We start from the raw sequence: 24,195 nt of genomic DNA, 5'->3' as shown, positions 1-24,195 counted from the left end.
ACTCCCAACACCCACTTGTCTGTGCGGGAGGAGGGCCTCACTGGGCCTTCCGCCAGAGTTGAAGGGTGGCACTGTGTTTCCCGCTGTGTTTATTTTCAGATAGCTCTCTCCTTATGGTGACTAGTAATGGCTTTCCACTTACGGCTCAAAGGCTTTCCTCTTTAAAAATTTAAGTGTCAAAAAGGAATTGATTAAAGGAGAGCGTCAGTGGCTCGTGCCCCTAGGCTGTGACCAGACAGCTGTCACCAAGGGGGTCCAAGGATGACTGGAGTTTGGGAACAGTCCTGTTCCAGGAGGTTCCATGGCCGGATGAGACGCCCGCTGCGTCCCTGGCCACCTGGCCTGCACCCTCCCTGTCAGTGCCCTCTGGCCTCGCCCCACACCCTCTCCCACTCTCTCAGATGCTCATCTGCCTCAGGCCCCTGGGACCCTGCCTCGGCTGGAGGACCGGCAGAGCTGGTCTCCCTCGGGTGGGGAGCAGGTGCCTGCATGGCCTGGAGGCACAGGAAGAAGGGTGCTGTGCACCCCACAGCGGGTTGTGAGCCACCTGACACTGTCACAGCTCCCTTGCCCACTTCCTCCCATGCCCCAAGGCCCAGCCCTTAACTGACCAGGAGATCCGGGGCTGACAGAAGTGCTGGAAATTGGCAGTGGCAACCTCTCCACAGAACAGAGGCAGACGCTGCCCTAGACTGCCGTGTATGTGGGGAGGGGGGCTTGGACAGAAGGGCCCCACCGCACCTTGGTCTGCAGAGGGGTCCTCTCGCATCAGGGGTGAGGTGATGGACACGGTGACCTGCATCCGGGGCTCCTCACAGGAAGAGATGATGATGTTGGCTTCAGGGTCGGAGGAGACCTCGTATTTGTCCTCTGTCACCATCTACAAGGTGCAAATACAACAGGAGGCCGCATTACTCCCATTGAGAGGCAGGACGTGGTCGGGTGCCAGGTCCTGTGCCTGGCACCTGGAACCTCCTAGGGACTGAAACACAGCCCCACCCTCCAGAAGTGCACACGTAGAAATGAGTATAGATGACAGACTCAGCATCAAGGTGCCTTCATATGTAAAGAACACCCACAGCTCAACAACAAGATCAGCAACTCAACAAAACTGGGAAGTGATAGTTTGCAGAAAGAAACCAAAGTGACCCTGGCCCCAGATGTGAGAGAAGTCACTGTCCTCTGTGGCCACACATTTAGACTGTTTCCGAGCTCTTCCCTGAACCCTCTTTGTAAAGGAACCCTCAGGTTCCACCACTGTCTCTTATTTCTAGAAACAAACTGGTTTGTGCCTAACATGGAAACTCGCATAGCAAGGACGCGATACCCAGCTGGCCTCTCACCGGGAGCTGGCGGGGCAGTTGCTCAGCGACTCTGCGCAGCAGGGTGCGGGTGGGCTTCTGGGAGCAGAGCAGGATCAGCTGCACAGTCCTGTCGCCCCGCAGGAGGAGGCCCTTCGCCAGGAGGCCGACCCGCATCACGCCTTTCAGGATCCGAGCGGAGGGGCCAGGGCAGCTGCGAAGGCAAATCCACAAACACATGAGCAGAGGGAGCAGAGGTGGGGACAAGGGCCTCTGTTCGGCCCCAGGACACGAGCCCCTTGCCAGACCGCTGTGTGCCTGCACCTCCTCATCTGTCAACCGGGAGCATGGCCCTTCTCAGAGGGCACTTGATCGCAGGGGACACGAGGGGACAGATCTGGGAGAAACGCTGGGAACTGTGGTTGGGAAACCGTGCTGCTCGGAGGAGCCATGGCTGTCACCTAATAAACTGCCTTCTGGAAAAGGCCGCCCGCAGCCACCCTCCTGTCGCCCCGGGCCTCAGTCAGCGGGGCCACTTCGTCAGCCCTTGGCTTGCGCTCCTTCTGAGCCATCTCCGGGGCTGTTCTGTCTCCACCCCGACTCCTCTGAGGAGGCCCGGGCTCCCCTGCCCTCCCTCCCTCAAGGCCGGGCGGCCCAGCCACCCCCGCCTCACTGCCGTGCCCCCACCTGCACCGCACCATCCTGGCCACTTTCTGCAGGTGAATCTCATCACCGCGTCTGTCCGGCAGCCACCCTCCTGGTGCTGTCCCTCTGCAGGTTGGGGACACCTTAGCTTCTTCCCTGGGCCCGAGGCCCCCAGCCTGGCCCCCGGCCATCTTGTCACCATCCGCTCCTTTCACTCCCTCCTGAGGCTCCAGCCCCACAGACGGCCACCTGGGTGCTCTTGCGTGGCAGGTGTCCACAGCTATCGCAGCACAATGTCCCTTCCTTGACTCTAGAAGTGCCATCCGCTCCTGCCACTCCCTCATCACCATCTTATTTTCTCTGTGACCCTTCTCAGGACAGGAGATGACCTTATTTTGTAATGTGTTTGTGTGTTTCTCCTCTGATTGGAGCCTGTGATGAGGGGACCTGGTCACACCCACAGGGCAGGGGAGACCGGGAGGTGGCCGGCCAAGCCCAGGCCTAGGATGCCCACAGGACAAGGACCAGAACCTTCAAGGGAAGAGGGAGCAGAGAGGGCCGGGGGCAGGGCGCCTGCAGGCAAGCAGACCTACAGGCTGTTTTGTATCCTGACTCACACAAACTGCAGAATACAATGAAAACTCCAAACAGAAAACCCGCATTACGGTGTCCGTGGGGCAGCTGCAAGTCTCAGCACTGACTAGGTGTCTGACCCGCTGAAGAACTGTTGTTGATTCTTTTCAAGTGTGACAGTGGCATTGTGCTTTTGTTAAACGAAAAGGAGCTGTCCTTCAGAGACCATTCCAGCTGTGGGCTGATGCCTGATACTGGGTCCCACAGGTTTCCTTTAGGGCTGTGGGTGGAGGGGAGGGTGCAGAGAGCAGGTGAGTCATTCGGGTTTAGGGATGGTCACTTGGGGCTTGTCACCTTGTGGGTGTGTTAGAGAATTTCCACAATAAAAGTAAAAAAAATCCTCAAACACTAACATAAGCTTTGCAACAGCTAGGTAAACAACGGAACAGCCACTGGGCGGTTTATCGTGTTCCTATTAAAAAACACATTTCCGTAGTGAAAAAGACCAAAAGAATAGTGAAAACCCCCAAACCACACCTCTGTGTTTTTGAACAATGTCTCGGGCGAAGCATGTAACCTGCCATCAATGTCATGTGAAGGCTTTAAAAAAGTGCAGTCAGTTCTGCTTTCAAGCTGGGTTTGAGGGGAAGCGTGGGGCTGGGGGCAGCACAGGCCCCTCTGCCGGCAGCAGGCTCCCGCCCTCACTGCGCGGGCACATGCGTCCGCACAGCGGGGGAGGCCCAGGCAGGGCCTGGGGTCCCCGAGGTGCCCACATGGACGCCCGGCACTGACACATGAGAGGCTGCGTGATGTCGGTGCTGGGAAGCCTCAGGGGGAAAGGGGCTTGGGCCCCCTGCATGTTATGTCTGCTTCGCGTACATATTTCTTTCAAAATAAGGTCAAACAACTATCAAAACAAAGCACGAGCACGAGCACGGGGAGGAAACGGGAGGGAAACCACCAGGGCTGAGTGAGGGGCGCCTCTTCCTCCAGAAGACACCGTGCGGAGCCGGGGAGGCTCCTGAGTTCAGCTGGCGACCCCGAGTAGCTCTTGCGCTCTTGTCGGGGAGCAAACACTGTGGCAAAAAGAAGGTACCGACTGGAATCGGCCAGACACCAAGGCCAGGTGCTGTGAGTCCGCCGACGTGAGCCGCCCGGAGCAGGCCGAGCCACGGAGCGAGGGAGCGGAAGGGTGGGTGCGGGGGGCCGGGCCAGGGCCGGGGAGCTTCACGGGACACATTTCTGCTTCCGGTGATGCAAAAGTTCTGGAAGTGGACAGTGGTGACGGTTGCACAACCCTGTGAATGGACTTAGTGCTGTAGTATTAAACACATTGACAATTGGTTGCGATGGCAAATTTCATGTTATGAGCATTTTACCACCAAAAAAATCAAACCCTTAAAAAAGAAAAAGAGGCCACCTAGACAGAAGGGACTCGGAAAAGCTAACTAACTCCTTCTCTGATTCTTTAAACCGTGTGACGACTCACGCCCGGCACTGGGACCTGCCCGGCTCCCGGCAGTCGCGGCGGCCATAACGATCCACGCGGAGGCTCGCGGCTCTGGGAGGCGGAAGCCGGTCAGGACCGCTTCTCTCCGTCTTGCAGGTGAGGAGACACAGGTGGCTGATCCTCTGTCAACTACATTTCTAGATGCGCCTTCGACAGGAAAAGTAACTTCTGGTGTCAGGACAACAGCTCTCACCAGCTGGGACTGGACTCCCTCTGAGCCTTGGGGCTGCAGTTCCGAGACTCCCTTGGGGAATTTTCTCCCAGGGACCCAGAAGGCACGAAGCCACCCGCCTCTGCCCTCCTGGCAGCCACTTTTTGTCTGGACCCAAGCCCTGCCTGGGGGTGAGCAGCCCCGGCTGCCCATAACCGGGTGCTCTGGACAGGAGGGCGACGTCCATTACCTGTGCTCCCCACCCTGCGGCTCTGGGCCCGCGGAGTCCTCCTGGGCCAGCGTGTCGGACACCAGCTTGAGGGCGCGCTCCGAGTGGGAGACGGCCTTCTGCGCTGCCAGGAGCTCCCCCTCTGAGGGGTAGATGGCTGCGTGCTTGCACATGACGTGCCGGTCGTCGCTGGATTCCGGCCGCCTCGTGGGCTGTGGGGAGAGGTCAGGGCGGGCTGAGAGGTCCTGGGGACCCAGAGGGTGGGGACAGGACAGGTGTCAGCCCACAGAGGCGTGGGGGCCCCCCAGAGCCAGGCTGGCTCTGGGGCTGCCGGGCAGGCAGCAGCTGGTGAGCTGGGCAGGGGAGTGACAGGGCCCACGGGGGAGGTGAACCGGCAGGGACCCGCGGGCCCCCGATGGGTGCCGGGAGGTCAGGCTGAGTGGGTGGCCAGTGGGCTCCGCAGGTGACATTCTCGCATTTCTAAGCCAGAGGCTCCCAAGGCAGCTGGTGGGCCCCACCCCTCAGCAGGGTGCGACCCGCGGTTCCCATCCCATCCTTCCAGGCCCACCTGGACAGACACTCAAAGGTCCCAAGGGATGTCACCACCGGGGCCGCAGGAAGCGTAAGGGGCTGCTGTGGCTGGAGGTGGAGCTGGGGCTGGGGCTCCTGTACGTGGCCCTCAGGCCCCTCCATCTCCCACCCCTGAGCATCCCTTGGGGTCTTGGTACAAAGACCTGCTCCTCATTCCTAGAGGATTCAGATCCTTCTAGTGAGGGTCAGTGGCTCTGTGACAGGAGGCCTTCAGGCACCAAGACAAGACTACCACCCACCAGAGGCTTGGCTGCGGGCACACCCGGCCTGCTCCTGAGGAGAAGCAGGTGCTGAGGGGGTGGCGAGCGAGCGGAGTGCGCATCCTGGACCTGCGGCTCCTCTTCCAGACGCCTCTTGCACAAGTCGTAGCGCCTGCCAGGATGAGAGGGACCAGGAGCCGTGGCAGCCGCAGAACCCCTGGGCCTGTCACGTGGGAGGCGCGCAGCCTCCCGCGCGGCCCCGGCTGAGCGAGGCCCGTGGGCTGGGGAGGCCGCACCTCATCTCGCTGTGCCAGCGCCGCAGCTCCCCCAGCCGCCGCTTGGTCAGCTGTCGCTGCTTCCTCAGCCTCTCCTCCAGGAGCTTCCGGACCCTGGCGCTGGGCTTGTCGGCAATGGGGAGATCAGGGTCCACTTTTTTCTGGAAAGATCAGGGACCTTCATTCAGACGAGAATGCTGGGTGAGCCTTGGGGCCTGGGGAGCCCCCACCGCCAACACCCTCTTGCAGGGTTTAGACAGTGGGGAGCTCCAGTCCCCAGAGTCTCAACACTCTTTGTCCCCAAAGGCCATGGCAGGAAAGGGGGCCACCTCGGGGAACAAAATGACAACTGACTCGCAGAGCCACAGGTGTGACGTCCACCCACAGCACACCCAGCTGTCCACGTGTCTGACGGAGGAGCAGAGGAAGAAGGCACGGGGATAGCGCAGAGCGACCACCATCAGTGGTCACGGGTGTTCACCAAGTATGCACTGGAAATGCTCGTCCCCAACAGAGGAATTCAGGGAAATACAACAGAGTGGAATCCGGCAAGGCATATGCTAAACAGCATCGCTAATTCACTCATTGGGCTTCTTTCTTTTAGCACTTAATTTCATCACTCAGAGAGTATAGTGTTGTCTAAGGATTATCTACTGGTGGAAACAACACAAGTGCCCTTTGGTGGGTGAAACAGATACACACCACGTGTCCCTCCACACACGGGAGCATCGCTCAGCCATGACCAGGAGAGCAGCCCTGACACCCGCTCCCACGTGGACGGACCCTGAGAGCACGGTGCTCAGGGAGAGAAGCAGACACAGAAGGACACACAGTGTGTGATCTGTGGATGCGGGGCATCCAGAACAGGACAGTCCACAGACACAGGGAGGGGGTTCCTGGTTGTCAGGGGCTGGGGGAGGGGAAGGGAGTGACTACTAAAGAGAATGGCGTTTGTTTTTGGGGTGATAGAATGCACACTCTGATGAATGTAGTAGAAGCCACTTTAGACGGTGAATTGTGTGGCATGTGAATAACATCTCAACGAGGCCGCTGAGAGCAGGAGGTGCCCAGAGGCCTTGTTTATCCCGAGGAGAGTGCGGTGTGTGCTGTGCACACGAGTGCCTGAGGCCCAATAGGCATGTGAGTGTAAACACGCACCCATGGACACGCGTCCTCCAGCAAACCCGCGGCGGGGAGGCCTCATGAGGCAGCTGAGGGCCCCTCTGGCTGAGCCCATGGTGCCGAAAGGCCCAGGGGCTCAGCCTCCCAGAGGCAAAAGGCGTGTCTTGAGCCGTGAGCCAAGGAGAGCGCAGATGCCCCAAGCCCACCTTGTACTGCAGCCGGTGCCGCCGCCCCCTCACATGCATGTCCCTGGCGTTGGCGTCGTTGAAGCTGCACTCGCATAGTTTGCAGTGGAACCGGATCACTCTGCCTTCCTCGTTGCACACCTGGGACACAGGGCTCAGCTGAGTGCTGCCCGAGCCCCCCACCTGGTGGGTCTGGGCCCACCGGGGGGCCTCCTTCCCCTGAGGGCCTTGCAGGCCGCGTGCTGGCTTCCTGTCTGCTTTAGGCACTCAGAGGAGCTGCACTTCACCAGCGGGCCCTCCCAGGCCCAGGTCCCCCGCGGCCACCACCGTGCTGCCCCCTCCCCGCCCTGCCCTGCCCTGCCGAGCCCCCTCTTCCTGTCCTGATCTCTGTTTCCTGCGGCTTCTCTGCACTTTATCCCCTTGACTATCAGATGACGGGGTCTCCGGCAGCAGGAAGACTGCCTGATGCGGTGACTTTGCAGGGGACAAAAACAGAAGGAGCTGAGTCAGTTGAACAAGAGCACGAATGTGGGGTCAGAAGAAATGCCCACACACACGACCCTGGAGGCGCGGGACAGGCTGGCGGGACGGGCTGCGACCCTGAGCTCCACAAGGCAACAGGTATCCGGGAGGCGCTGTGTGGGGCACACGCTGGCTCCGGTGCCTGAGGATGGCGTGTCTGTGGGGTACCCAGGGCATGGATCCCTCCTTCCCGCAGGACAAGGGGCCGCCCCATGGCCGGAGATGCCTCTGCCTGCCTTGAGCCTTTCTTCTAAGACCTGAAGCCCAGCGCCGGGCTTTACAGTGAGACCCCTGCGGTGTTTCGGCTCACTGAGGTCTGCGCGGGGCAGGGTGCAAATCTCAGGGGAACAACTGGGACGGGGCTTTGAGGCCTGACCCCCACCAGGCCCTTGTCCACCAGAGCCAGGGTGGAGCTGGGAGAGCTGGCGGCGGGACACACATTGTCTCCAGCAGAGTTACCTCCTCCACGTAGCCTGGGCCCACCGGCTGTGCACCACTGCAGCTTCCAGAAGCTTCTGCAGGGCCCCCACAGGCAGGCGGTTCTCCGGGCCGCTCTGATCTGGGGTGTGTCGGCTTCCCCTCCAGGGGTCTGCAGTCTGCTGCCTGCAGCGCAGGAGGCCCTGGAAGGGAGGACAGTGTTACTGATAACCCGCCCCAGCCAGAAACCACAGCTGGCTCCCAGTCCACCAGCATGAGGGTAGGACGTACCACCACCAGGTCTCCTGCTGCCCCCTCACTCCCTCGTGACATCAGCCAGCGGGCTCCATGGCCCTGTGAGACCCTTTCCCACCAGCCTGGGTCACGACAGGGAGAGCAAGGCCCTCACGGCCCTCGGGGCCAAGGTGGATGTGCCCACAGGAAGGCTGGGGTGGCAGGCCCTTCGCTGAGGACCCCCTAACAGTGCACGGTCTGCAGCCCTTATTAACCGACCATGGAACCCCAGGTGGGCCAGGGTCATGTTCAACCTAGCCCCATTAGGCAAGTTCACTGAGCCTTGGCAGGGAGACAATTCTTTGTCACCAAAACTGCTTTATGATTTGATCTTAAATATCATGTTCTGTTCAAAACGCAGTACTGCCGAGGCTCAAAATAAAATAAGTCTCCCCCTCTCCCCTGCAAAGTGGCGGAGAGCAGAGACTGGCCCACAGGCTCGCATTCCAATCCCACTTCCGCTGCTCACGGGGGCCTCGGGGCCAGCTGCTTCACCTCACCTCTCCCCAGGTCTCCATCTATCAAGGGACTAATGACAAATCTAAGGAGCTGCAAAGGGTAAGTCGGGCACCACATGTGAAGCCGTGAGTGAAGTGGGCACCTGACTTATAAGCCGCGTAACCCACACAGCACACGTCCCTCGGCAGCCATGACGCCTCTGTGGTCACAGCAGAGGCGTGTGACTCACACCGGAGAAGGCAGGGCTAGGGAAGGGGCTGCGAGGAGCCCGCCTTAATTCCCTGGTGCCCACGTGACTCATCAGAGCACGGGGTGTGAGGGGGCTGCTTCCAGCACGTGGGGTTCTCCAGGCCTGGGGCAGGGCTTCTGGAGCATGGCCAGCACCCTGGCTCCGTCCCAAGCTTCAGGAGAAGAAATGGAAGCTGCCGTTCCACTGGTTCTGCCAAGGCTTCCCAGAGCAGACAGGGCAGCCGGGTGCACCCCGCCAGGTGGGGATCTGGGAGAGAACAGTGTTCCGCCCACCGTCCCCGCCCGCATTCACAGGTCGTGCCTCCCAGAACTGACGACCATACACATAGTCACTGGACAATCCCGTCTCTGAAGCTCAAACTGGCTGAGTGGAGGGGGAGGAGGGGGCGGACTGTGAAGCAGAGACACATACCTACGCAGGAGGCCTTCGAGGCCACAGTTTTCTTGGCGGGCGTTGGCTGGCTTGGGGCGCACACTCCAGGGCCAGCAGGGGCCGCGGCGGGGCTCTCGGTGGTGCAGGAGGCCGGGGCCGAGCTGGCGCTCCCTGGCGCCGGTGCTGTGGCAGGAATGGGCTTCCCCAATTTGGTGTGCAGCTTGAAGACCTGGAACAGACCAGGCCCTCGTCAGGGCCCCTTCAGGCCTGACCAGCCTTCCCCCAGGGCGGGAAGAGCACCTGGCTAGGTGCAGCTGGCAGCCTGTGGAAGCGCGGGCAGTGGTCCCATCCCAGCCCCCGGGACCCTCTCCCGTCCCCAGCTCCCACTTAAGTCCCTTTGCTCTCTGGGGCATCGCTCCTGGGAAGGCCCTCCTGAGCTGTCTCCTGCTTCTAGACCATTAGTGCGGGTGACGAACCTGTAGTGCTTGGACACTTCTGCTGGCTTACGGGGACCCCCTTCCTCTGAACTCCACCAACCGGGGCTGAAAAGCAGGGCTTTTTCAAGCACCCAAGTACCAGCCTAGTGGCAGCCCCAGGGAGAGCTGAAGCACGTGCGGATGAATGTGTGGACAGGGGCCGCCTGCTAAGATGTGCCCGGGTACACACCTGCAGCTGGTGTCCACATTCTGTACACAAGCGTGTACATGCCCATGGACACATCCACGTTCTATGGGAACGCATACACACGCCCGTGTCCACAGATTCACCTAGGATACGGTCACTACCCCCTCGGCATGCCCCCTCCCCGCCCCCGCCAAAGGCACTTCACTGCAAAAGCCCCTGGCTGGAAAGGGCTGTTCCCCTGCCCTCAGAGTCCGCACCGATGGCACCAAAGACCATCTCAGACACGATCTCAGGCTCAGAGTCTCTGACTCTCACGGCTCAAACCTGCGTCCTGACCCCAGAACAAGTGCTGGCCTGGGAGCCCTGACACCTGTAGCCCACCTGGCCTGGGTGCCACCTCTCCCACCTGCACCCCTGCTACCGCCAGGCCAGTGTGTCCCCTTCTCCACGCCTCACTGCTCCTTCTTGGTGGGGTGTGTGGGTTCGCTCCGACATTCAAGAGCCTGTCCTCGCTGGGCCAGCGAAGGAAGCCTTGATGAGTCAGGGGAGAAGGCAGGTCCCCAGGTGGGCGCTCAGGGAGGCCCAGCCTGCAGCGGGGGCTGAAGGGGGACAGGGTGGGCTGGGGCAGCTGGATGAGGTTCTGTGGACAGGGCAGACTGCAGTGGCCACGGAAGAGGGGCCTTCCTAATCCTCTCGCTCTTAACTGCTCGGCTCAGCAGGAAGCAGGCACCCCACCAGGCACCCCATTCCTCCTGTCTTCAACACACATCCTTAAGGTAAGCATCACCTTGCAGGTTCACAACAGCATCTGGGGGAGGTTCGCTGCTTTCCATAAAGCACCACTGGGCCACAGGAAGAGCACACGGGGAGGGTCCTCCCTCCTTTCAGGTGGGAGGGCCCATTCATTTCCCCATAACACGACATACTACAGGCATTTTTAAGGCCACAGGAGAATGTAGGTATTAAAATAGTAATAAATATGAAAAACACTGATATTAAATAATTTAATATTAATTAAAACTTGGATATTAAAATATTATAACTTACTAATTTATTTTTTAAAAAAATAAAGACCCCCCCCCAAATGGAACACACCATTTCATCTTATCAACGTGCAGACTCTGGTTCATACAGACATACAGACACACGCGAGGCCAAGAACAGGTCCCTCTGGGGTCTGGGCACGAGCTGCCCTGCTGTCTGCTTCTGTTCAGGAGCAGGTGTGACTTTTAAAACTGTAAGAAGGGGTTTGGCTTCTGAGGAAGGAGCACATACGGGCCCGCAGGGGAAGCTCCCTCTCGTGGGTGGCTGTCCCCCAAGGTCATCGGATGCCCCGCGCAGGGCTCCTACCTTCTGGTGCTTGGCCCCCCGCATGTGGGCGGCGTAGGCCTCTGCTCCGGTGCAGGACACGGCACACAGGTCGCAGTGCAGCTGCGCCTGCACCCCTCGCGGGCTGCCGTTGGGCTGGACGCCCATCTTCTGAGCCGCCTCTTTCTTTTTGTGCTTCTGCCCTTCCAGGTGCTCACGGTAGGTCTGCTGGCAGAGAGCGAGGGCGGCCTGAGGGGTGTGTGTGACTACTGGGCACCGTGCCATCCCCACAATTCTCGGGGGCCTGACGTCCCCACCCCTCCACTCGCAGGCCTCCAAGAGTTCTGTGTGCCACCGCTTAGAGCCCAGTCAACAGAAGACTCAAAAGCTCAGGCTAAAGACATAGGTTTCTTTGTCTTTTTTTTCTTTTGGTCCTAAAACTCAATGTGTTTCTTAAGTAAGCATCTTCAGAGGATCACATATTTAGTTTGGGGGGCTGCTTAAAAGAATATTCCGGCTTTTCAGAATCTGACCTCAGAAAGCAAGCAAGGACGCGTGCTACGGAAGGATGCGGCGCCCACATCCCTGCTAGGGCGCCTCGAAGAAGCCCGTGAGGGGCCGCCGCCCGGGCCCGGCTTCCCGCCTGCTGCGCCCGAGAGGCCTGGCGCCTCTGGCAAATGACCGAGCCCTCGCAAGGCGTCCCAGACTCGTTCTCTTGGAACTCTTACAGCGGGGCAAAGTGGGCTGCTGCCCCAGCACCCTCTAGCACGCCAAGAGTCAACGTCCCACAGCGCAGAGACACCTCTGGAAAACATACAAGGACCTGGTGACGTTAGCTGGTTCTGGGGCGGGAAAGATGCAGGGGCAGGAGTGGGAGGGGTGCTCTTGGAACATAGGAATCTGTTTTTATCTAAGCCATAGAACACACACACACACACACACTCACGCACATCACGGTAAAGCCTGTGGACAGAGACGAGTCTGGAAGGATATATGCCAAGACGCCAACAGTAAGGTCCTCGCCGCCTTGTGCACACGTGGTACTAGTTAAGCACGAGGCGACGACAGCTGGGTCTGACCTCTGTCCCCACCACCACATCAGGTCAGCTCTGCAGCTTACTGACCCTCTCGGGGCACAGCCTTCACCCCCATGCGGAGGTGGTAAGGACGGGTTAGAAGGATGAGACGACCTGCAGAAACACTTCGCAGAGTCTGAACTCACAGAAAGAGCAAATGTTTGCCACTTATGTCATCCTGCTGCCAGACTCGCCACCATAAACCCAGATCAGATGTGGAATGAGAGAAAACCCGGAGGAGCGTCGGAAAGAGGCCCACCTGGCGCCCCGCGGTCCCTAAAGCTGGAGGCCACCCTCACGGCCCTCTACTCGCCGGCACTGAGACCACTCAGCCAGCCATGCCGTCCTCGACTCAGAGACTGGCCTTCAGAGAGGAGGCAGAAGTGCTCCCCAGCCGCAGGGAGGCCACACCGACCAAGTCCTCCCAGATGCTGAGGGAGGCCATGTGTGGCTGCTTCCACGTTAACCGTGTCTGAGGCAGCGTCGGGTTGGGGGCAGGAGAGGCGAGTGGAAAAGGGCGGCACGGGGACCCTGCGGTGCTGGGAAGGACAGGAGCTGATGCTCCCAAGGGGAGACGGAGGCTCAGAGAGGCCGAGACACCTGCTCGGGTGGGTGATGGCCACGCACCTATGCTCCGTCCCACCCCACGTCTGCAGGGAGTGTCACACACTCAACATGATGCCACAAGGAGTCCAGAATCACAGGAGCAGACCTTGTGTTTGACCTGTGAGAGGACCCAAGAATCCCCACACAGGATAAAAATCACACGAGAAAGAAAGAGGGGAACAGGGAAAACCAACCTCTTGCCAAGAGTGAGTATCGTGTAGCGGAAGCAAGCACCCGGAGGGGCTCTGGCGGGCGCTCTGAGAAGGGCTGGCGGCCGGGGGTCTGGGCTGGTGCTGGACGCCGCGGCCCAGCCCTGAGCGCGGGCGGCCCGGCCCTCGTCCCCCAGCCGGAGAGGTCAGGGCTGGGTGAGGGGTTGGGGCTCCCACACAGCTATCTCTGTAGCTGCGATGTGGAGTCTGCTCGTGCCTCCATGGCGCCAGCTTTCTCTCAGAGTATTAAAGACAAGACAAAATCCACACGTGGTGTTTTGTGGTCTTTGCAGGGAGTGAGCTGGGAAGGTCCTTTGCTGACAGCAGCACACGCACGCGCACAGGATGCTCTTACCCACCTGCAGCCCTGCCTACACCACCCTGCGGCGTGACTAGCCTCAGGGAGGGGCACAGACCACGCCCCAGGGCTACCAAGCACCTCAGGGTACAAGGCCTTGCTTCTGCGGCCAACAGTCAGCTCTGTGCCTGCTCCTATGTCTTCCACAAGAACACCAAGCACCCTTAAGGTAATCCTGATGTGCACCTGGCATCGCAAGTTTAATAACAGGCCTCTTTTGGGCTGGCAACGACCCTGACCGCTGGCCGGCCACAGGGGACAAGGGAGGGCTCTCCTAGCCGTGGGGGCAGGGGGATTCAGGGCCTGCCCAGCGTGGGGTGGGGGGCTGACCTGGGGACCAGCACAGCTGATCTTGCAGATGTCACAGTAATGAAGTGGGGGCTGCTTGGGACCACCCCTGGGTTTCAGCAGCCTAGTGGGAACTGATAGATTTTCGGCGAAGCTGTCAGCAGAACCAGCACTGGGACTGCTTCCTGAGCCGCCCCACGGGGACAAGTCCACAGGCTTTGGGAGTAGGGGGTGCTGCTCGGGGGGTGGCGGCGGCGGCGGTGGCGGCGGCGGTGGTGGCTGGGGGGGCCCCAGGGCAGGCAGGGGCTGCATCTGGGGGGGGAACGGTGGAGGGTAGTAAGGACTGGCTGCTGAGAAAGAGGACACATTGTAGCTCAGGTAGCTTGGTCCTAAGAAACAGAGAGAAAAATGAGAGGGAGAGATGGGTTGGTTTCAAGGGCCTCATTTATTTCTGCAGCAAATAGAGGCACAGCCTGGGCCCGCATGCGCACGGGGGCAGCCTGCTGTCTCACCAGTGTACAGGGCGGAGGCCGGGCTGAATGAGGGCGAGGACAGGCTGTAGGAAGGCAGGGTGGAGACAGAGGCAGCTGCGGGCTGAGCGCTGCTCGCCGGGGGGCAGGTGTAGCCGAAGGCTGCGGTACTGGCTGGCTGCCCGGCCTCAGCAGAGGGCGCCTGCGGCAGGGGCTGCACTTGGCCATACCCACCACCACCATAGGCTCCTTGGGTCCCTGGAGAGCAAGCACAGCCTCTGCAGAGCCAGCCCTGTGGTCCCGGGCCCAGGCAGCAGAGAGCCAGAGCCACACTCCCTGGGACCAACAGGACCACCAGCTGCTGGGAGCCTACCCGGCCTGGTACAAGTGGCCGCGAAGCCTGGGTGTCTGAGCCACAGCTGGAGGCCGGAGCCCTGGGCTCTTCCATCTCTAAAATCCAAGTCCTCAGCAGAACCCGCCTCCTTCCATCCTGGGAAGTTTTCCTTAGAAAAAAACTTCCAGCCTGCCTCAGTCTCCCCTTCTCTCTCTCACACACAGGCCCGCTGACTAGTGGAAACTTTAGGCTGGTGATCTGACGGGACAGCCCCGAGACCCACACTATTTCTGCAACTCTTGTGAATATGGAGTGTCTGAAACGTGACTTGACTGTGGTTCCTCCCGTGTAAGCGAAGCCCCCTGCTCCCGCCCCGCCCCTGCAGAGACCCACCTGGAGGGCAGAGTGTGGCGGTGGCAGGGAGCGGAGGCTGGCCAGCAGCAGGTGGTGGGTACTGTTTGTTCTCATAGCCACTGGCGGCTGTTGATGGTCCATAGCTGTAGCTGTCCTGAGAGAGCGTTTCCGTGGGGGACACAGAGCAGAGAGAAGGGCGCTCAGGATGGGGGTAGCTCACTCGCTACCCCCAATCCCCGTGTGGCCCGCATCCACCTGATTCCCAAGCTCCTGCTCTGCACCAGCCCTGTTTCAGGACCTGGGGATGCAGTGACCATGGAGGTGGACGTGGCCAGCTCTCGTGGAAGTGACCGTAGCGTCTGGGAGCAAAAGTGCTCTGAGGAACGTCCAACAGGACAAGGGCCGCTGGTGACGGCTCGGAGGAGGAGGAGTGACAAGGAGACAGGAGTGCGGAGACTCGGGGACAGGGCTCCTGGCAGATGTCGGCAGGGTTCAGAAGCCCTGGTGGGAGTCAGATGTGGGGCTTGCAGGAGCCCCAGAAGGTGGTAAGAGCAGGGGATTGCTGAGCACAGCAGCAATCGTCAGGAAAGGGGCTGGGAGGGCAGGGGGGCCAGAGGTGCGGGAAGGGTCCGGGGCAGCAGGGAGCATGGCTGGATTTTGGTTCACAGCAGGGTTGAGCTGTTGGGTGGAAGTGAGGACGAAAGCACAGAGGCCAGGAGAAGGCCCTGGGAGCAGGGTCGGGGCTGGGTCTGGAGAAGTCCTGGAGGCCCTGGGGAAGCAAAGGGGAGGGAGGGCGCAGAGCCAAACAGCTGCGTGCTTGGCTGACCAGCAGCCTGTGGTGCCATTTGCTGACCCAATCGGCAACAAGCTGCCTCAGGGGGGTTGGACCAGTGGGGAACGCCTTGGCAACTCCCAGTGGAAGCCCAGCAGCCTGATCTGTGGGCCCGGAGCCCGGAGTCAGGAAGGTGGCACTGTCAGCACTGACACGGACAAGTCTGACCCCATCACCTCCACCAGCACGAGTCCCAGACTATCTGCCTCCACACAAGCTTGTCCAATTTTCAAGGGAGGACCAGTGCCAGGCAGAGAAAGTCCGGGCTGATACCTGGTAGGAGGGAGCTGTGGAGGGTGCCGGTGCAGGCTCCTGGGGCTGGCTGCTGTAACCGAGGTCCTGGCCGGAGTAGGGCTGGTACCCACCGTAACCCGTTGGAGTGACGGGCCTGGATGGCTGGGTGGCCTCAGGAAACGTCGGGGTCAGAGCAGGGCCCAGGCCAGGAGCAGACGGTGTGGCGAAGCTGGCTCCCGCAGCCGGAAGGGGAAAAGCCGTTGGAGGCTGGGCGCTAAAACCACAGATCAACACAGAACCCCGGCAGCATTAGATCCCGTCCTCCGAGAACCTGCGTCGGGCACGTGAATGCCACCTGACCCTGGACTCCAGCTGCTGGGATGCCGCCAGCCACACGGCACTGCCTGTAACACTAACCCTGGCCTTTCTGTGAGCACAGGTGCCAATGGAAGTGCTTTTCACAAGTTAACACAATCCCGTAGTGACTCTGAGGCCGAGGCCATCCTTGTCTCCGTTTTCACAGTTGAGGAGAATCATGGAAGGTCGGTTGACGTTACACTGAAAACTCTACCTCCGAGAACCAGCTCTTACTGGCGGTTTGCCCTGGGAAGCCCAGAGCTGAGGCCTTTTGTCAGCCTCACCTCATTGCCAGCTTCCTGCCCTCAGAGAAGGTGCCGCTGGCTGGCCGGCCGGCCGGCCATCGGTTGGTCTGTCCCCACTGTCTGGATGAGGATACTCTCTGAGGACAGGTGACCTCAGTCAAGTGCTTGATTCAGACCCAGATCTTTCTGATCCCTGTGCTCCTTGCTCTGCTAAATATCTATCACCCAGTAGAGAGTCCTCAAATTCAAAAGCCCATTTGTTGGGGAAGAGTATCAGCAAAAGTTTTAACCCAACACCAATAAGGATCATATAAGAAAGTTCTCACCACCCTCCTGCACTGTTGGTGGGAATGTAAACTGGTGCACCTCCATAGAGAACAGTACAAAGCTTCCTTAAAAAAACTAAAAACAGAGGTACCATACGGTCCAGCAAGCCAGCCCATATCCAGAAAAGATAAAAACTCGAATTCAAAAAGATATATGCACCCCAGTGTTCATAGTAGCACCATTTTCAATAGCAAGATATGGAAGAAACCTAAGTGTCCACCAACAAACAAATGGATTAAGATGCGGTGTACATACACAATGGACTATTACTCAGCCATAAAAAAGAATGAAATCTTGCCATTTGCAGCAACGTGGAGGGACCAAGAGAAGATTAAACTAAGTGAAGTAAGTCAGAGAAAGACAAATATTATATGCTATCACTTATATGGAGAATCTAAAAATAATACAAATGAAATTATTTACAAAACAGAAACAGACTCACAGACATAGAAAACAAACTTATGGTCATCGAAGTGGAAGGGTGCGGGAGGGATAAATTAGGAGTATGGGATTAGCAGATACACACTACTGTATATAAAACAGCACCAATATAGAACATTCAGATCACCGCAGGAAGGCCTACAGGGCAGCACTGCGTTAGAAGTCACCGTGCATCTCACACTCTCACACACATACACACACTCTTTCATCTATTAAGCGCACGAGTATCTCCGTCCCCATTAACTTTGCGACTAACACTGTTCAGGCCTTGGAGAGACCCTTTTACCCATCTCTTGCTCTATGATGTGAAAGCAAAATGTGGTATCCATACACACTGGGAGTATACTCAACCTTAAAAAGGAAGGAAATTCTGACACCTGCTGTAACATGGATGGACCTTGAGGTGAAATAATGCAGACACGAAAGGACAGATACTGTCTGATTTCACTTGTAGGAGGTCCCTAGAGGAGTCAAACCCATAGAAACAGGAAGCAGACGGTGGGGCCGGGGCTGGGGGAGGGGATGGGGAGTGAGTGTTTCATGGCGACAGAGTTGCAGTTTGGGAAGATGAGAAAGTTCTGGAGATGATGCGGAGATGGTTGCACGACAGTGTGAATGTGCGTAAAGCCACCATGCTGTGCATTTAACCATGGGTTAAACAGTAAATTTTGTTGCATATTATTTTACTACAATAAAAAGAAAAAAGACCTTGTACCCACTAGCACTTACTCCCCATCTCTACCCATCTATTTTGTCTTTTAATGTTAACAGAAATTTCTGAATATTTTAGGAAAATAACTTTTTAGAAACATGAAAAATGACATTGATTTTTCAATGTTTCACGTTGAATTAGCATTTTTTCATGAAAGTATATTTACCTTTTGTACACTTTTTAGCTGCATCTTATAGCCGAACCCTTTAGTTCAGCCTTTCTCAATCGGGGTTCCAAAAGAGAATGCAAATGTGCCCAGGCATCCAGTCGGTAAGGAATTCGTGGCTCCCTGAGGCACCGGGCAGGGTGCTGGCTGTGGTCCCCCCCGGGAGCCTCAGTCTCTGCAATCCCCTTCTATGTTCTGCAGTTCCAAGGCTGATCCCTGCTCGGGAAAGGGGCCATCCTGGTTTGCCAGGGCTGCTTTTGCAAAGTCCCATAGGCTTGGTGGCTCAAAAGAGAGGGATTTACCCTCTCACCGTCTGGAGGCTGGACATCCAAGTTCAAGGTGTTGGCAGGGTGAGTTCCCGCTGAGGCCTCCTTCCTGGGCTTGCAGACGGCCGTCTTCTCCCGTGTCCTCACATGGCCTCCCCTCTGTGCATGTCTGTGTCCTGATCTCCTCTTCTTACGAGGACACCAGTCACATTGGATCAGGGCCACCCTAATACCTCATTTTACCTTAATTATCTCTTTAAAGATCCTGTCTCCCACAGTCACATTCTTTAGTTAGCACTGAAATCCTAAGTCCCAACACCTAAACCCAAATAGGAATTTTAGGGGGACACAAGTCAGCACATGACAGCTGCTTCAGGTCGTTGCTGTAACAAACTCAAATGACATGAAAATCTTGATTACACAAACATCATTCATGCCGAAATAAAGGCACCTAAAATATATCTTACATAATCATTTATGAATTAGTATGTTTTTATTTTATTTAAGACATCCAAACATCATCAGCCCATTCAACAGAATGTCCAGACACATACAGTCAAGTTCAGTCACCTATGATGTTTTGACAAGTGTAAACCGAGCGTCACTCTTTTTGTCCTTTTGGTCGTTAGGAAGGTGTATCTGTTGCGGCAGGTGGGACAGAACGTGCTGCATTCAGCTTTTTGCCAGCTTGGTCTATGAGGCCTGTATTTTAGACATGGTGTGCGGGTTTCCATTTGTACTTTTGCCCCGGGCCTCTCAAACTGTAAAGGATATTCATTTGCTTGACTACATCATAATTCATTTGCCTATTTTACTATTGGTAGATATTTATATTGTGTATCAGTTATCTATTGCAGTTAAAAATTAGCCCCAATGAATGTCAGTTGGTACAGCCACTATGGAAAACAGTATGAAGGTTCCTCAAAAAATTAAAAATAGAACTACCATATGATCCAGAAATTCCACTTCTGGGTATTTTTCTGAAGAAAACGAAAACACTGATTTGAAAATGCACCACCATGTTCATCACAGCATTACTTATAATAGGCAAGATACGGAGGCAACCTAAGTGCCCATCAGTACAGGACTAAAGATGACGTGGAACACACACACACACACGAATGAACGTACACACACAATGGACATAAAAAAGAATGAAATTTTGCCATTTGTGACAACACGGACAGACCTGCCGCGTATCATGCTGAGTGAAATAAGTCAGACAGAGAAAGGCAGACACCACATGATCTCCCTTATATGTAGAATCTAAAAAACAAAACAAGTGAACAAACAAAACAAAACAGAAACAGACTCATAGATACAGAGAACAAACTTGGGGCTGCCAGGAGGAAGGGGGGTGGGAGGACGAGTGAAAGAGGAGAGGGAAATTAAGAGGCACAAACTTCCGGTCATTGAGTCAGTCAGTTGTGGGGGTGTAATAACACACAGCATGGAGAACACAGTCAGTAATACTGCAACAACTTTGTGTGGTGGCAGATGGTAACCAGACGTACCATGGTGATCATTCTGTAATGTATAAAAATATCAAATCACTAGGTTATACTGGTAGAATATAAGCCAATTATACTTAAGTTAAAAAAATTACTCCCAATGATGTGGCTTCAAACTATAATAAATATTTAGCATCTTCAGTTCCTGTGGGTCAGGACCTTGGGAGTGGCATGGGTTGGCTCCGGCTCAGGGTCTTTATGAGGTCGTCAGCAAGAAGGCAGCTGGGGCGGCATCATCTGAAGGCTCCGCTGGGGTAGTGGGCTCTGCTTCCAGGACGGCTCCTTTCCATGGTTGGCAACTTGGTGCTAGTTGTTGGCTGGAGGCCTGTTTCTCCCCGTGTGGGCCTTTCCCAGCGCTGCTGTCAGAGTGTTCTTGCAACATGGCAACTGGCTTCTGCCAGAATGAGAGATGAGGGGGAAGGGCGGGAAGGGGAGGGGAAAGGGGGAGGGGAGGGGAGGGGGAAGAGAGAGGAAGCGCCAAGTGGACGCTGTCCTTGTAATGGCCCAGCCTGGGCATCCCATGGCATAGCTTCTGCCATACTCTGTGTTAGAAGTGAACTCCTAAGTATACCCTCAAGGGGAGAGGCTCAGGCCCCATCTTTTGAAGGGAAGAATGAGTCTATTTATGGGAATATTGAATATGAATTCTCAGACTGAATACGGGAATATTTTTAGACCGCCGCACGCTGTTTCCATTTTCTACTGCCACGTGTGTTCTGTGTACATTCCTTATACGCCTTCTGGTGCCAGCTTCCTCTCACGGCTTCTTGTCCAGCCTGGGACCCACACCACCCACTCCCAACAGGGCACAGCTGAGGGGAATGGGGCAGGGATGGCTGCCTTAGATCCATCACGGTTCCCCTGGAGCTGGGGCCACCTTCTCCGAGGCGCAGAGGCGAGGCGTGGACCCCACTCAGACTGCCCAAGGGAAACAGAAGGGAGGGCTTTGGGAGGACAATAAAAGACCACGCCGCTGAAGCCCGGCAAGGGGGTCTGGGCTGCCCGCCCTGCACGGGCAGGAGCACCGGAGTCCAAGTGCTCTCTGGCTGAGCCCGGTGGCCTCCGCTGGGTAAGAGGCCGCCAGCCCTGCACAGTGGTGCTTCCCTTCTCCCCTGGCTTCCCAGCATGCTGGTGGCCTCCACCTCCAGCAGGGTCTCCCCTCCCAGTCCTGAAGCCCCAGTGCACCAAATGGTGTCAGCTGAGGGCACAGAGGCAAGGGCCTTCTGGGGTGGAAGGTGAATCTCGTCCTCTAGCTGAGGGCCCCGAGGAGGCAGAGATAACCCTCGGGCTGTCTTCACCCACTCCCGCAGTGACAAAAGCTGTCTCTGCCTGGTAGGCCCCACCTAGGGAGCCAGTGAGGTGGGTGGTTGTTGAATCGGTGTGGCCCAGAGGTCAAATGCTGTGTTCCATCTAGGGCAGGGTTTCTCCTTTGGGGGGTGGGGGTGGAGTGAGGTTATTTATGGGGGTACCGGGCATTGAACCCAGGACCTCATGCATGCTAAGCAGACGCTCACCACTGAGCTGTCCCTTCCCCTAGGGCAGGGTGTCTTGATCCAGGCACGGCTGACATTTGTGGCCTGGCTGTTCTCTGTCGGGCGCCGTCCTGGGCACTGAGGGGTGTGGAGCAGCATCACCGGCCTCCACCCACTCAATGCCAGGAGCACCTCCAGTCGAGACAACCGCAGATGTCCCCAGACACTGTCCGGTTGAGGACGCTGGTCTAGGACAAGCCCGATCCCAGGGCAGTAGGCCTTGATGCCCAGGCCACAGATGGACAGTCCAGACCCTAATCCAGAAGGTTCACCAGGACACTGCAGGCTACCCTCTGGCTCAAGATCAGATCCGAGACAGCACGTCTGTGAGTGTAAACTAAGAATCAGGGCATGTGTTTGTTGCATACGACCCTGAGCGGTGATGCTCATGCGCCCTGAGGTTTGAGGATCACTGAGCTAGACCAAAGTGAAGAGCAAAAGGAGAGTCTGGCCGCAGATGGCTGGGCTTCCAACCCATTCGGCTTTGATATAACCCAGTGGTGGGACACCTTGCCAGGCGACTCCTGTCAGGTTTGTCACAAAGGCCTACAAACCTCACAGCTGTGAGCAGGCTGGTTGGCTGCGAGGCGTACAGGGTCAGGGTCGGCGACAGCTTTGAGTTCTGTGCAGGAGGGTGAAACGCCCTTGACCCCAGCAGAGGTCACCATCCCCATCTGCTCAGATGACAGGATTAAGTGCCTCTCCTGGGCAAACAGCTGAGACGCTGGGGGAGGGGCGGGGAGACCCACCACCTCAGGAAGGAGGATGTGTCGAGAGCCCAGGAGGCAACAGGAGCCTCCCCCTCCAACCCAGGGCCTGAAAAGGCCTCACTGTGAAGGGTTTCTGGGACTCCAGAGAGGCGCTGAGAGAAGGGCCTGGCACACACGAGAACGGGAGAAAAGCACAGGGGCTGACAGGGAAATAGTCCCGTGTGCTGAGGGACAGAGGAGGTGAGGTGACAGAAGGCTGGATGGAGGGCCTGGGGCTCAGGGAAGCTAGGCGGAATCCAGGTTTCATCAGGTAAGCAATGGGGAGTCACTGAGGTCCACTGAGGTATCTCAGGACAGATCTGTCCCGTTTTAGGACCCCAAGGTGGTGCTATGGACTGAACTGTGCCCCCTCCCCATTCACATGAGACTCTCACCCCCAATATGGCTTTATTTGGAAACTGGGCCTTTAAAGAAGTAATTAAATGAGGCCATAAGGGTGGGGCCCTGATCTTATAGGACTGGTATCCTTACAAGAAGAGAGAGACACCAGGGGTGCCCAGAGGGGGGACCACGTGGGGACACAGGGAGAAGGCCGTGGTCTGCAGGCCAAGGAGAGGCGCCTCGGGAGAAACCAGTCCTGTCCGCACCTTGATCGTGCACGTCCGGCTTCTGGACTGCGAGAAACAAATGTGCTGTTTGAGCAGCCCCGTCCACGGTGCCTTGTCACAGCAGCCCAAGCAGACGAAGACAGGCGGAGATGGCTGTGGAGAGGAGAAGCTGAGGACAAGGACCGTGAGACGACATGAGACACGCGTGGTGGAAACGGGAAGAGGACGCACGAGACGTCACGTCACCTGCGCCAAGTCCAGCCACACCGGTTCCCAACACCCAAACAGGGTTTGCAGAGCCATCAAGCACAGCCAGTGTTTGGCAACAGTGATCAAAGCAGTAGCCGTGACCCTAGAGGGAACGCTAGGCCCGCCTCACCCTGAGTAACTGCTCACAACAGCGTGAGGTGGCCTGCAGTCTGGTTTAGCGAGGCAGCTCTGAGGAAGCGGAGCACGGATGCCCTGGAGCTGGGGGAGTGGGTCTCACGCCCTTCTCAGGAGTGGGCTCGGCCACATCCTGACCCCAGAAGGAAGGGACAAAGGGAGAAACGAAGGGATTTAACACAGGGCTCGGCCAAGTGTGGTCACATTTGCCCACTGCTTGCTTTTGTAAAAAGCAAGGCCCCCGAGCAAAGAGATTTTGCATCTTTAAGTGGCTGGAGAAAGTCAAGAGATTAACATTTCATGACAATGAAAACTGTACAAAATTCACATTTCCGTGTCAAAAGGTACAGTTTTCCTGGCACACAGCCACAGCTGCTTGTTTAGGTGCTGTCCTTGGCTGCTTTCGCCCTACAGTGGCCGAGCTCTGTGGCTGCAGCCCGCTGGTGTGGACTGAATGCCTGTGTCTCCCCAAATTCTTAGATTGAAACCCTACTCCTCAGTGTGATTGTGTTAGCAGGCGGGGTCTTTGGGAGGTAACTAGGACTAGAGGGGGCACAAGGCTGGGGTCCCTTTCTTTATAAAAGTTTCAGAGCGCTTGCTTCCTCCTCTTGTCTGCCCTGTGCGAGGACGCAGCGAGAAGTCAGCAGCTGCAGCCGGATGCGGGTCCTCACCAGATACCCACCAGCCTGCACCCTTAGCTGGCGTCTAGCCTCCAGGACTCTGAGGAATAGACTCCTGCTGTTTACAAGCCGCCCAGTCTGCAGTGCTTTGTCACAGCGGCCTGAATTAAGACACCTGCAAGATGAAAAATAGCTACTCTCTGGCCCTGCACAGAAAAGGTCTGCTGACCCCTGGATTAAAACAGCCCTCATTTATTTCGTTTGTGACACTCCGGGCTGGATGGGACTGCAAGTGAAGACAGCACCAGGCAGCGCTGCTTCTGGAGGGCAGCTGGCTGGCAGACACTGAGGCTCTCCTCCCTGTGGCATCTTGTCCTCCAGTGGCCAGCCTTGAGTCCCTCGTGCGGCAGGGTCCCCCAAGCTGGAGGGGACACAGGCAAAGGTTCTGGAGGTTGAGGCTCGGACCAGGCATGGACAGGACTAGCAGCTTGAACAGATGCTGTAACAGAGGATCACAGACCGGGCGG

General features: G+C 57.3%; 1 protein-coding gene across 6 annotated transcripts in view; it reads right to left on the bottom strand.

The window, feature by feature from the left end:
* The window catches only part of ZFR2 (zinc finger RNA binding protein 2), a 38,704-nt gene that overhangs the window by 4,828 nt on the left and 9,681 nt on the right, over positions 1 to 24,195 (bottom strand). For 4 of the 6 annotated variants that reach the window (XM_072947960.1, XM_072947958.1, XM_072947959.1 and 1 more), the window contains exons 2-14: positions 15,829 to 16,063; positions 14,763 to 14,877; positions 14,078 to 14,293; positions 13,608 to 13,954; positions 11,071 to 11,253; positions 9,136 to 9,325; positions 7,764 to 7,924; positions 6,804 to 6,923; positions 5,497 to 5,636; positions 5,240 to 5,372; positions 4,431 to 4,621; positions 1,344 to 1,515; positions 742 to 880 (exon numbers count right to left, since the gene is read on the bottom strand). In XM_072947960.1, coding sequence (XP_072804061.1) covers positions 742 to 880; positions 1,344 to 1,515; positions 4,431 to 4,621; positions 5,240 to 5,372; positions 5,497 to 5,636; positions 6,804 to 6,923; positions 7,764 to 7,924; positions 9,136 to 9,325; positions 11,071 to 11,253; positions 13,608 to 13,954; positions 14,078 to 14,293; positions 14,763 to 14,877; positions 15,829 to 16,063 — 2,342 coding nt within the window. Of the gene's footprint in view, positions 1 to 741; positions 881 to 1,343; positions 1,516 to 4,430; positions 4,622 to 5,239; positions 5,373 to 5,496; positions 5,637 to 6,803; positions 6,924 to 7,763; positions 7,925 to 9,135; positions 9,326 to 11,070; positions 11,254 to 13,607; positions 13,955 to 14,077; positions 14,294 to 14,762; positions 14,878 to 15,828; positions 16,064 to 24,195 lie in introns of those variants that run through there. The other 2 variants (XM_072947962.1, XM_072947963.1) reach the window with 2 other exon arrangements.

This window comes from Vicugna pacos, chromosome 22 (genome assembly GCF_048564905.1).
Source record: "Vicugna pacos chromosome 22, VicPac4, whole genome shotgun sequence".
NCBI lineage: Eukaryota > Metazoa > Chordata > Mammalia > Artiodactyla > Camelidae > Vicugna > Vicugna pacos.
The sequence above is the reverse complement of the archived record's forward strand: the minus strand, read 5'-3'. Positions and strand labels throughout refer to the sequence as shown.